Source organism: Octopus sinensis, linkage group LG2, assembly GCF_006345805.1.
Source record: "Octopus sinensis linkage group LG2, ASM634580v1, whole genome shotgun sequence".
NCBI classification, from domain to species: Eukaryota; Metazoa; Mollusca; class Cephalopoda; order Octopoda; family Octopodidae; genus Octopus; species Octopus sinensis.
In genome coordinates, this window is record NC_042998.1 from 153,531,926 (window position 1) to 153,545,231 (window position 13,306).

At 33.6% G+C, this 13,306-nt stretch overlaps 1 protein-coding gene across 2 annotated transcripts in view; it reads left to right on the top strand.

Moving 5' to 3' along the window:
• Positions 1–585: 585 nt before the first annotated feature.
• The window catches only part of LOC115227683 (dnaJ homolog subfamily B member 11), an 89,184-nt gene continuing 76,463 nt past the window's right edge, over positions 586–13,306 (top strand). The window contains exon 1 of one of the 2 annotated variants that reach the window (XM_029798435.2): positions 586–677. In XM_029798435.2, coding sequence (XP_029654295.1) covers positions 607–677 — 71 coding nt within the window. In that variant the 5' untranslated portion in view covers positions 586–606. The remainder of the gene's footprint in view (positions 678–13,306) is intronic. The other variant, XM_029798449.2, reaches the window with a different exon arrangement.

Consider the following 13,306-nt stretch of genomic DNA (forward strand, 5'->3'; position numbering starts at 1 on the left):
AAATTTAACAAGATCCCCTTTCTCATTCTGTCTTGGCTTACAAGCTTTAAATTTTGAAGAGCGCCTTAAGAAAAATGTTCAGGAAATAGAATCACTCAAATCTACCCTGAAAAAAATGTATAAAAAAGATGTTACCACCATAATTATAATTTACATAACCGAAAGTTTTTTCTGTAAAATTTCTGAGGAAACTAAGTTAGACTGTTGGGGGCACTAAACTGTAGTTAGACAGTTGTTTCATCTTTACAACATAACTTTCAAAACCGTGAATGTATAGTGAGTAATTTCTCAGTTCCATTTTGAAGCTTCGCAATATCAATTCAAACTAAATTTTCGTCAGATAAAAAGTCTAATTGTAAGAAAATTAAAAAGACAAGCGGTATTAACGATACCCTGACTCCATTTGTATCACTATAACCGAACATAACAATGCAGCAAAATTCATTATTTCATTACTTTCTTTTTAAAACGTAATAATCTAATAATTTATAAAATATTCAGAAATATTATACATAATTTTTTAATTGACGTTTTAAATCTATCTATTTGCTTTTATTGGACTTGATTTTTAATTATTTGGTGCATATCTCAACATTCGTGCTGACGATGGCGTCGTATACTAACATGCTGGTATTGTGTCTCAACATCTTTCTTATGTTTCTGCATGTCATGGCTGGGTAAGAATACAATTTTTAACGATTTAATTAGTTTACAAATATAATGTTTATTTAATATTGCTATTGCGTCTGGTTTTCTATCGTACTAAATATGAAACTAAGTACTTTGTTACGGAATGTTATTTAGAGAACTGTAGATGCTTCATTATTGTAAGTTTAGTTCATTACCTTTGTCTGTTGCACTGGTTTGCCTTGGCTTCAAACAAATACCAGTAATAAAAAGAAGAAATTGTTGAATACCTTTCCACGTTGTGGAATGCTTCTGCCTTATCTAAAAATAAATAAACCATTAATATGCAACTATTGTTGCGAATGTTAGCTGTTAAATTTGAAAAAATTGTAAATTTTCAAACTAAGATCTAAACAATTTTGTTTGGTGTAAGACATTTCGAAAATTGGCTATAAACTATTGTAACTAATACAAAAACAACTTTATTGACCGCTGTATGATCGTTTCTAGAAACAAAATAGTGGGGGAAGACAACTAACTGTAAGATCTTCATGTACAAATTTATTTAGCTATTGTAAGATTATCATTCAGAATAAAAGGAGTTGGAAATGAAAAATTAAATGAGTAAAATCGTGTTTTGTCAAAGCATTTTATAAGAGTTGACTAGCAGACAGCTACTTGAATGCTTGCGTGTTGCTTTATCATTGGCTGAGCCACACATTATGCCGGCTTGATAGTTTTGCACATCACTTACCGACGGATCGGTAAATAGTCAACGTTCCTTTCTTCCTTTCAGCGAGGATAGTGTTGAAAATAGTTCAGCAGGGTTTTTTTCGCCAAAATAACCAATCTTAAGTATCTTGATTATGCATCAATGTGCATACGTTGTTTGTAATATACGAAATGTGTGTGTGTGTGTGTGTGTATATATATATATATATATATATACACACACACACACACACACATTATATATATATATATTATATATATATATATATATATATATATATATTACGGAGATGTACCTGCATAGCGAGTGACTTGATATGAGATTGTGTGCTAGAACGAAAACAATTGCAGCGTGGAAGGTGTTTATAACCCATTTAAGAAACACACAAAACCGTTAGATTCACTTCAAGATTTAAATTTAATTTGTCAAAATATTTTCGTCGCCTTGAGACCGTGACCTGTTTACTGACAAAACTAGTTATCTCTGCCGAATCACTTGAGCCCATGGGTATATCTAATTTAGTAGGAGCGTATTTATTAAAATGCATAAGTAGAGAAATCCCCGAATTACAAGGGGATTTATATAGAGATGATGCTTTAGTTATCGCACCTAGTAGCAACAAATCTGTAATTGAGAGAATAAGAAAGAAAATTAGTAGATTTTTCAAAGATTTCAACTTAGGCATTACTTATGAATATAACACCAAGATAGTTAATTTTCTAGATGTTACCTTACACTTAAATTCAAAGTTATATCACCCATTTAGAAAGGAGAGTGAAGTTACCAGATACGTAAATAAAATCAAATAAACCAAATGGGGTGGTAATCGCTGTCTTCGGTATATCATTTTCTGCAACAGGAATTTGATTGTATGCTCTGACTAAATCAATTTTTGAAAAAATAGTACAACCACTCAAAGAAGTTGCAAATTCCATAATGTGTGGTATTGGATATTTGTCTACTTTTGTTTTTGCATTAAGTTGCCTGAAGTCTCCACAAGGTCGCCAGTCTATAAGATTTTTCTTTACCATAACTAATGGCGTTGACCAGCTACTACTGGAAGGATGGATTATACCGAGATCCATCATATGACGAAATTCTGCCTTAGCCACCTTCAATTTTTCAGGAGATAATCTTCTCGGCTTAGAAAAACTTGGTGGTCCTTGTGTGACGATGTGATGTTCTACCGAATACACACACTTGGTATTTAGAGCTAACTGTTTCGTGATATTTGGATAATTCTTCAAAATCCTGTGATATCTATTTTCCGAGGATGCTATGAAATACAATGGACTGACTGTGCTTTTTCTGCATCTCATTCCTTGAATTTTTAATGAAGTTTCTGTGTCTATCAATTTTTGTTTTTTAACATCTACCATTAAATGATAGTGTGCCAAAAAATCCGCTCCTAATATTGGATATGGTAAATCTGCTACTATGAAGATCCATTTATACTCTCTTCTTAAATTTATATCTAGAGTTAAGTTAATCTCTCCAAATGTTTGGATTTCAGATTGATTAACTGCTTGAAGAGTCAAATATACAGGTTTGGTATTTTGTTTTAAAAGCTTTACAGGCCAAATTGAACAAGCTGCTCCTGTATCAACTAAAAACCTTTCTTTTGAGTTTAAGTCATAGACGAAAAATACGCGACTTTTTATGATGTTATCCACAGATTTTGCCGCATCTAATCTGTGGTTGAGAAGTTTCCCGAATTTTTCTTTTTTGTGTTTAGGAAATCAAATGCACAAGGTTTAATACATTTGAATGATTTGTCTCCAAATTTTGCATGGTACCAACATATGGCGTTTCTCTTGAAACTAGGGCTCCTTGATCTCCTGCGCCATCTTGTATTATTTCGTTGAGCAGAGCCACTGTCTCTTTTGAGTTGTAAACTTTCTATTTTTTTGTTAATAACTCAAATTGTTTTTCGTAACTCTTTTTTAACTCCTGTATTTCATTCGAAATAGATGGAATTGCATTCACAGATTCTTTTGACGATAATTCCAGAATACCGTCTAAATCTGCCAACTGTTGAATGGAGTTTTGGTTTTTAACGGCCGAAAGCAAAGTTTTGAGTTTTATATGACAATTTAGTGAAAAACACTTCCTTGAGATAAGATTCTTCTATCTGCTGATCTCCTGGAAGTTCATTCATCCTTCGCAGAAGTTGTGTGGGTTTTTTTATTTCCCAATTCTTCATTGTTAAATAACTTCGCAAATTCTTTTTGTTTCGAATTTGATGTTCGTTTTAATATTTCCTCTTTAATGGAAGAATACAAAACTGGTTCGATAGGGGTTAGCAGCAAATCTCTAATTTCATTACTTTGAGGTGGAGGTAAATTGTTACGCATTATATTGTATTTCTGTTCTTCATTTGTAATTTTGTTAGCTTTAAAGCTTGCCTCCAGTTGTGCCAACCAAATGACGGTGTCTCCTGTCCACGGAGGACCAGGCAATACATTCACAGAAGCTTGTGTGTAATTCCTATTGAAATATGACATCTCAAATTCTTTTAAATTCTGCTCCATTATATGTATAAATATCTTCTCAAAGGAAAAATTTTTTTTTCTTGTTATGTTACTAAGCTTTTAACAGCTCAAAATATTTTTATATTGCTAGAAAGTGCAGCTAAAATTTTCTTTCTTCAGCATTCTTTTTGTTTCAACTTACTTTTAACTATTTGTTAATAAAATATAATTATGCAGTAATTCTGTAATTTATGTTTATTATATTATTAAATTTTCCACCAGTGTGTCGGTGTTTATAATTTTTTTTTTTTTTAAATTTTTCTATAGGGTTTTCCTATAGGCTGTTTTAGTCGGGGTCACCAATTTTCCTATGGCGGTTTTCGGTTATTCTACCTTAAGCTTTCTCTTAGGTTATATTATTTATTTTGGCTTTTCTCTGAGTAAGGGAGAATATAATGATTCAACGTCACTTATACTCAAGTGTTATCATTATACCTAAAACCCTAGTTACAGTTATAACGTCATATAGACATATACACATGAAACGCTATATTAATGACATGTATGTTGAATATTTTAATCGTGTCCTTTAAACCGCTATAAGAAAAACATAATCAAGGATTACAGAAATGCATACTTATTTATGCTCAGTTGAAAAACAAACGTGAAGAGAAACATTTTCTTTTTAATTATTTTTTATTATATAAATATAACATTTTATATTATTTACAGTAAGAAAGATAACTTTGTTGTGAAGAAAAACGACTATAAATTCATTAGCTAATTTCCTCTTTCTATCTAATACATTAACCAACAAATCAAAATAGATTTGTGATTAACTTAGACATGGCATAAAAATTACTGATGTCTCCAAAAGAGTGAGTGACGTGGAGTTTAGTGACATCCAACGAACACTAAAGTTTTTCCCCAAATCCCGGGTTTTTATAACTGCTCAACTTGACTAAAAAGAATCGAAATTCAGGACAAATATTCTTTATGAAACTTTTAGAATTTTTATATGAGCAGTTATATTAACCAATGGGAAAAAACAAAAATGATAATTCTTCGGCAAAGACATTACGTCATATTGCCAATTCGCGCCACATTTCAAAATGGCTAAAATGGTTATTGCTACAGTAGGATTAGATCAAAATGTCTGGTAACTGGTCGTTCTTTGGTCCAAAATGTAATTTATAAATGCATGATAATAACTTCTAGCAATAGCTTTCTTTATTTCGGTTGTTCGGTGGATCTTAAAAGACGTCTTAACAATCATTTTTCCTCTTTTAGGCTCAAACATAAGGCAGGTTGCACAACATTATCTTGCAAAATTTGGGAACTAAAAACAAATAATATAAAATTCAACCTAGTTAGAAGAGCGCAACCTTATAGAAATAGTAGGGATGGTTGTCAACTGTGTTCTATGGAAACTTATGAAATTTTAAAACATCAGAGTAATACAAATCTGTTGAATAACTGTTTGGAGCTGGGATAATCTTGTATACATCATACGACCCAAACATTTAAATACTTTAAATAATAATTTTGAGAATATTCCTATATTTTTCAAATTTTAATTCTTTGTAACCAAATACGAAAGAATATACCATACTGGCTTTCAATTTAACATTCATAGATGACTACAAAAACTTCACTGCAAACTTAAAATTGAATCCTTTTTCTTTCTAAAATTAAACTGTATGAATCTAAATAGTTGGAATCCTAAATAGTATGAATCCCAAATAGTAGGAATACTAAATAGTATGAATCCTAAAGAAACTATTCGGTTCACCTTGATTATCTCACTTCCATTTCTTAATATATAATTAGTCTAAGATATCTTTACAAAATATATATTTAACCAAATAGGAACGAATATACCATACTGGTTTTAGTTTAACACTCATAAATGATTTAAAAACTTCACTGCAAACTTAAAATTAAATTCTTTTTTATAATGTTCTCCAATACTAAGTAGCATTAATCCTATGTCCCTAGAGAAACTATTTGGTTCATCCTGATTATCTCACTCCCATTTCTTAATATATAATTAACCTAAGATATTTTTACCTAACTAATTAACTTTTATCCGCAGGTAGTAAATTTTATTCCCAATAGATCCTATACTTTAATTCATTAATATCAACTCACTATCCATGAAATTTGAATAAATCCTTAAAAAATCCTTTAAAATGTTTTAGCCCGAAGGCCGCGGCCATGCTGGGGCACCACCGCTGAATAGTTTACTCTTCCAAATTACCTCTCTTCATATTATAAAATATCACTTTCTACTAAACCTATGAATATATTCCTTCTTTGATTTTCCCTCTTCCATCTTTCTTAGTATATATTTTGACCCCTAATATGTTCACTTGATTAATAAGGCTTTTTCCCCCAGTTAATAAGTACTATGCTTACTCATAATAAGTGATAGTCTTTTTTTCCAAATTGAATAAATTTTGGATTTATATTTTTTCCTTTATTCTAACGTGTCAAAGTACTTGGAACTTATAGACTAACTGTTGTGGTGATGTGTATAGGGTTTATAAGGTCTCTGCATTCTCTGTGAATGTTATTGTGACCACTTGACATTGACCTAGTTCTCCTAACGCTGAATCTGTTCATCAAATAGTAGTAATTGGCATTTAGTTGTGACAATGTTGTTTTCTACATAAATTCCTTATATTGGAGCTTTGACATCCCCTTTACCCCATTTCTATAATTAGAAAATCTTTATTGTCTCCTTTCATTTGTTCTTCCCTCTCATAACCTTACAGTAGTCTGGAACAACTAAATCTTAGTCAGTCAGTTGATGGGCTCCACTACCTCAAATGTTCTTAAAATTTAAATCCACATCTTTGTCTATATACCTACCTTCTCTATAATGTTGCCACTTGATATGAAAATTTTTGTATTAATGGAAAACCTCTATAATTGGCTGATGAGTGCTCAGCATTTTAAAACTGTTGTAATACTTACAACATTTAATAAAATTATGTAGTATGAAACGATCGTACCAAATTACCGGAGTCATTCTTGTTGCTTATTTTGATTATAATCACCCCACGGATTTTTATAGATAACACCATGCACAATTCTGGTGCATCTAAATTAAATACCATATTCATTTGAATCTAAATTTTTGCTGAACTTATATATATGTATGTATGTATGTATACATACTTATATATATGTATATATATATATATTGTTATATTTCGGAATGGTCATATTGCCAGTTTAGCCAATAAAAACACACGCACTATATATTTGGTGTTATTTTGCTTCAGTGATATTTATTTTTTACATTAATCTTAATCTTATTTCGGCCAAAGTTCTTTCGTCACACTCCTGTGACCGCATCAGTGGTCCTTTGTTTTCTTCTCACTTATTTGTGTCTCTCCTTACTAACCGTCAGCCATTTTGTATTTCTATTGCATGTCTTCATTTGCGCATGCTTATATCTCTATGTGCGTCTATGTTTATTTAGTGTGTGTGTGTGGGGGGGATGCCTGTAATATTTGTATCTTCTGTTTATATACATTCTTGTAATTTGTATTTTGTTTTTGTTGTTGTTGCTTTTGTTCTAATTTTGTTCATGTGTTTACATCCACCCATTATTATCATTACATATGCTTGTATGTATGTATAACAACAATATTAGTAATAATAATAATAAATCTAATCGAAAAAAAAAAAATATATATATATATATATATACATATATATATATATATATATATATACACACATATATACATATATATATATATATACACACATACATACATAGATATATATACATATATATAGTTATTCATTTCTATCTGTTTATTTATCTGTGTATTTATTATGTTTTCAGGATCCTCTATCGTCATATATTGTGGTGTGTGCTATTGCTCCATTCTAGTTTTCTATTCAGGCTAGGTTTATTTTCTATTATATGTGTAGCTTCTGTAATTTGTCTAATTGTTGCATCTGTTCTATGTGTGGACAATATCTTAATCTCTATGTTATTGATTGATCCCCCATGTTCCTGTTTGGCGTGTTGGTACAGAATCGATGAGCTTTTACCTTCCTTGAGTTGTCTCCAATGTTCATTCACCCGCTCTCCAATGCTTCTTGCTGTTTCCCCTACGTATGTTACTGTCTCGTTACTGCATCGTCCCTCTATACATCTTATACTATAGACAGATAGATAAATAAACAGATAGAAATGAATAACTATATATATGTATATATATCTATGTATGTATGTGTGTATATATATATATATGTATATGTGTATATATGTGTGTGTATATATATATATATATATGTATATATATATATATATTTTTTTTTCTTTTTTTTTTTCCGATTAGATTTATTATTATTATTACTAATATTGTTGTTATACATACATACAAGCATATGTAATGATAATAATGGGTGGATGTAAACTCATGAACAAAATTAGAACAAAAGCAACAACAACAAAAACAAAATACAAATTACAAGAATGTATATAAACAGAAGATACAAATATTACAGGCATCCTCCCCACACACACACACTAAATAAACATAGACGCACATAGAGATATAAGCATGCGCAAATGAAGACATGCAATAGAAATACAAAATGGCTGACGGTTAGTAAGGAGAGACACAAATAAGTGAGAAGAAAACAAAGGACCACTGATGCGGTCACAGGAGTGTGACGAAAGAACTTTGGCCGAAATAAGATTAAGATTAATGTAAAAAATAAATATCACTGAAGCAAAATAACACCAAATATATAGTGCGTGTGTTTTTATTGGCTAAACTGGCAATATGACCATTCCGAAATATAACAATATCTGTTTCAACACACGACTTCACATAAAAAATCTTGCACAACAAATATTTAAATGTATATATATATATATATATACACGTATAGGTATATATATTCTTCTTCTCCTCCTCCCCTTCATCTTCTTCTCCTTCCCTACCAAGTATTCACAATGACCTCGAACCCACAAGAGTAAACAAGAGAGAGAGAAACAGGCAGAAACAAGGAAAATGCCACTTGTATTTGAACACTATGCAACTATTCTTTTAAAATACTTTCCTTTTTATTTTTCCAAAATTTAATTATTTTCCATACTTACCAGTTGAAAAAGTCTCAACGACTGAAACCGGTACTGAAATGTTTTTTATAAAATTATTTTAGCATTTTCTATCTTGACTTTTTTTCCATATACAAATGTATATATACATATTTATGTATATATACAATTATATATATATATATATATATATATATATACATATATATACATGTAAATATATATGTATATGTACATATATATATGCATATATATACATACACACATATATATATGCATATATACATACATATATTGTATATATATATATATGTATTTATGTATGTATATATGTATTTATATACTCGTATCATTATCATCATCGTTTAACGTCTGCTTTCCATGCTAGCATGGGTTGGACGATTAGATTGAGGACTGGTGAACCAGATGGCTGCACCAGGTTCCAATCTGATGTGGCAGAGTTTCTATAGCTGGATGCCCTTCCTAACACCAACTACTCTGTGAGTGTAGTGAGCGTTTTTTCGTGCCACCGGCACGAGGGCCGTCAGGTAGTACTGGCAATGGCTACGTTCAAATGGTGTCTTTTACATGCCACCTGCACAGGAGCCAGTCCAGCAGACTAGCAACGACCTCACTCGAATGTTTTCCATGTGCCACCGGCACAAGTACCAGTAAGGCTACACTAGTAACGATCATGCTCAAATGGTGCTTTTTACGTGCCAACAGCACGGAAGACAGCTGTTCTAGCAATGATCACACTTGGATGTTGCTCTTAGTGCCCCACTAGCACGGATGCCAGTCATATTTCCAAAGGTCTCGGTCACTAGTCATTGCCTCGGTGAAGCCTAATTTTCGAAGGTCATGCTTCACCACCTCATCCCAGGTCTTCCTGGGTCTACCTGTTCCACAGGTTCCCTCAACTGCTTGGGTGTGGCACTTTTTCACACAGCTATCCTCATCCATTCTTGCCACATGACCATACCAGCGCTGTTGTCTCTCTTGCACACCACAACTGATGCTTCTTAGGTCCAACCTTTCTCTTAAGGTACTTACACTCTGTCGATTATGCACACTGATATTACACATCCATCAGAGCATACTGGCTTCGTTCCTTGTGAGCTTACGCATGTCCTCAGCAGTGATGGCCCATGTTTCACTGCCATGTAGCATGGCTGTTCGTACACATCCGTCATACTGTCTGCCTTTTACTCTGAGCGAGAGGCCCTTTGTCACCAGCAGAGGTAAGAGCTATTCTTATTCTAGCAGCTACACTTTCAGTGCACCCTCTCCTGCTACTGACTGGGTCACCTAGGTAACAGAAGCTATCAACTACTTCTAATTTTTCTCCCTGGAATGTGGCAGAAGTTGTTCTTTGCACATTTTCTGTGTTTATTACTCCTGAGCATCTGCCACATACAAAAACTATCTTCCTAGCTAGCCTTCCTTTGATATTGCTGCACCTCTTATATATCCATAGCTTACATTTATAGAGTTTCTACCTACGCCTTTTCTACAGATCGAGCAGGGCCATCTACCTGAAGGGATTTGTGGTTTGCCTGTCTTCCTACTTATTAGAACTTTGGTTTTAGCTAGGTTGACTTTAAGGCCCTTCGATTCTTATCCTTGTTTCCATGCCTGGAACTTCTCTTCTAGTTCTAATAGGGACTCAGCAATTAGAGCAAGGTCATCAGCATACAGGAGCTCCCAGAGGCATCCTGTCTTGAATTCCTCTGTTATTGTCTGGAGGACTATAATAAATAGGAGGGGGTTAAGGACTGAACCTTGGTGGACCTCTACCTCTTCACTGTAGTCGTTGTCAACCCTCACCTTACTGACAGTGCCCCTGTACATGGCTTGTACAGCTCTCACCAATCTCTCATCTAACCCTAGTTTCCTCATTGACCACCAGATAAGGGATCAGGGGACCCTGTCAAAGGCTTTCTCAACGTCAGCAAAAGCCAGGTACAGAGGTTTATATTTAGCTAGGTATTTCTCCTGCAGCTGTCTTACCAGAAATATGGTTTTTACATGATACCAATATCACCAAGTAACTTGCAAGACAAAGTTCCTTCAAATGAGCATGGTTGTTGTATTGAGAGATAGTTTTTATGCAAGGTGATAAGAGTTTAAATAAAGTATGACAGAGGGATAGAAATAGATATATCTTGCTGTAGAAGAAATACATGGCTACCCCAGTTGGAAAGAGAGAGGAGAGAGCTGGTGATGTTTTGGGGCATGCCTTCAAGTTACAGGGAAGTGAATATCAGTGGTACTGTCATAAACCAGCTTAAAGAAGGTTTTATTCAAGCTTTATTCTGCTCACTAATCTGTTAATCATGGCTGTCCACTGATTAAAACGCGTTGTTTTATATTAGGTGAAAACATCATTCAACACTATGCCACATTTTTGTACTCTATAAAATAAGATATCTATAATTTTATCTCTTATTTACTATTGTAGAAAGAAATTAATGATAGGATATTATAGTTCATAACAGGTACAGAGAGTTAGACAGTATGAGTAGGCAGGTAAATTTGCATGAGTGCCAAAGAAGAGTGGAAGATAAAGCGGGGAGGAATACAGTGAATGGTGAACACTAGTGGAAAGGAATGGGTTAGAAAATGAGTTGTTGGGGAGAGATTTGTCAGGGACATTGTATACAGGTATAAATAACGTGTCTTTAGGACTTCATTTTTACTTCAATGAATGGGTCTTCTCAAACACAGCAAATTGGCAATCATCTTGGTCCTTTGTCATCTCTGTAAGTCTCAACATCCAGAGATCATTTTTACCACTTTGTCCTGGATCCCCCTCTTTCACAGATTCCATTCACATTTAGTGATCTGCATTTCTGTATGCAACTGACCTCATCCATATGCATCACATGACCAGTCTTCTCTCTTGCTCACTACTTCTGATGCCTCTTATGTCCAATTTTTCTTTCAATACATCTACATTTTATTATACATGTACATTGATGTTGCACATTTAGTAGAGCATGCTAGCTTTGTTTCTTTCAAGCTTTTGCATTTTCTCTGCATTCACAGCTCACCTTTCACAACCAGGTAGCATTGTTGTTTGTATACAAGCATCATGCAGTTGATCTTTCACTCTGAATGAGAGACCTTTTGTTGTCAACAGAGGTACTAGCTCTTTGAACTTTTTCCATCCTACTCTTATTCTAGCTACTATGCTTTTAGAACAACTTCCTTCACTGCTAATTAGATCACCTAGGTAATAAACTGTAACTTTCATGACCTGGCCCAGCAATTTGATTCCTCTGTAATTACTTCTGTGTAAGGCCTCTCCTTTACTCAAGTAACAGTTGACTACAATACTGCAACATCATTTGTTGGGTATGATACCTTTCTGTTTCTTTTGTTAGTAGTCTCTCAACTCTGAAAAAGATGATTCTGCAGTTTCTTGCTGAACAACCAGCACAGATGATTTTTTTTATAGTTAACTGTACTTGAGCTCACTCTCTCCATCAAATTAACATTGCTTGTACAAGTGCACAGTGTGCTACTTGTTAGGGATTGAAGTGATTGCAGAGCAACATGAAATTAAGTGTTTTGCACAAGAATATAATGCACTATCTGATCTGGGAATTGAAACCTTGATCTTGCAACCACAAGTGCAACACCCTAGCTGCTAGGCCCCATGCTCTCACTACCTCCCTGCACAACCTCATTAACTAGATAGGTTATATGGGTGATGAAGCCATACTCCACTCCACCAGAAATTTTAAGCATCTTTGTGGTAATTCCTGATTGGCCTGGGGCCTACTCTTTCTTCATATCTTTGTTTTATCTATCATACTGCTGTTAACTGGGATAGCTGTTCCCCCTGTTGGGTCCATGTTAAGAAGGCTCTCTTTCTCCCATACATACTCCACATTAGCTTTTTATAGTAGCACAACCATCTGTATGCACTTCTCTCCCACATCACAACTTTTTCTAATACACTGTCTTACAATCTAGAATACTTCATGCTTCTGATCCACATGCCACAGAACATTAGCAAAGCTTTTCCTTTCTGCATCTCCCATTGCTAGATGGACCTATTTCGTAGCTTCCCTTCTAGCTACTCTTCTATCCCTATTCATCCCATCCATCCAAACCTGTTATCATCCTATTCCACAACCATGTCATCCTTGATCTGGCTAGAACATTACACCAGCCACAGATTTGGTCTGTTGCCCTCAATAAGTTGTCCTGATGGAACTTCCAGTTTTCAGTATTATAAATCTCTATCTTCTTTTCATTAACCCTTTTGTTACTATATTTCTGACCAAAATACACCCCTTATGTGTTTCAATTAATTTTTAACATAATCATAAATTTAGTCTGGTTTCATTAAACAACTATAACTTTTTTATTTAT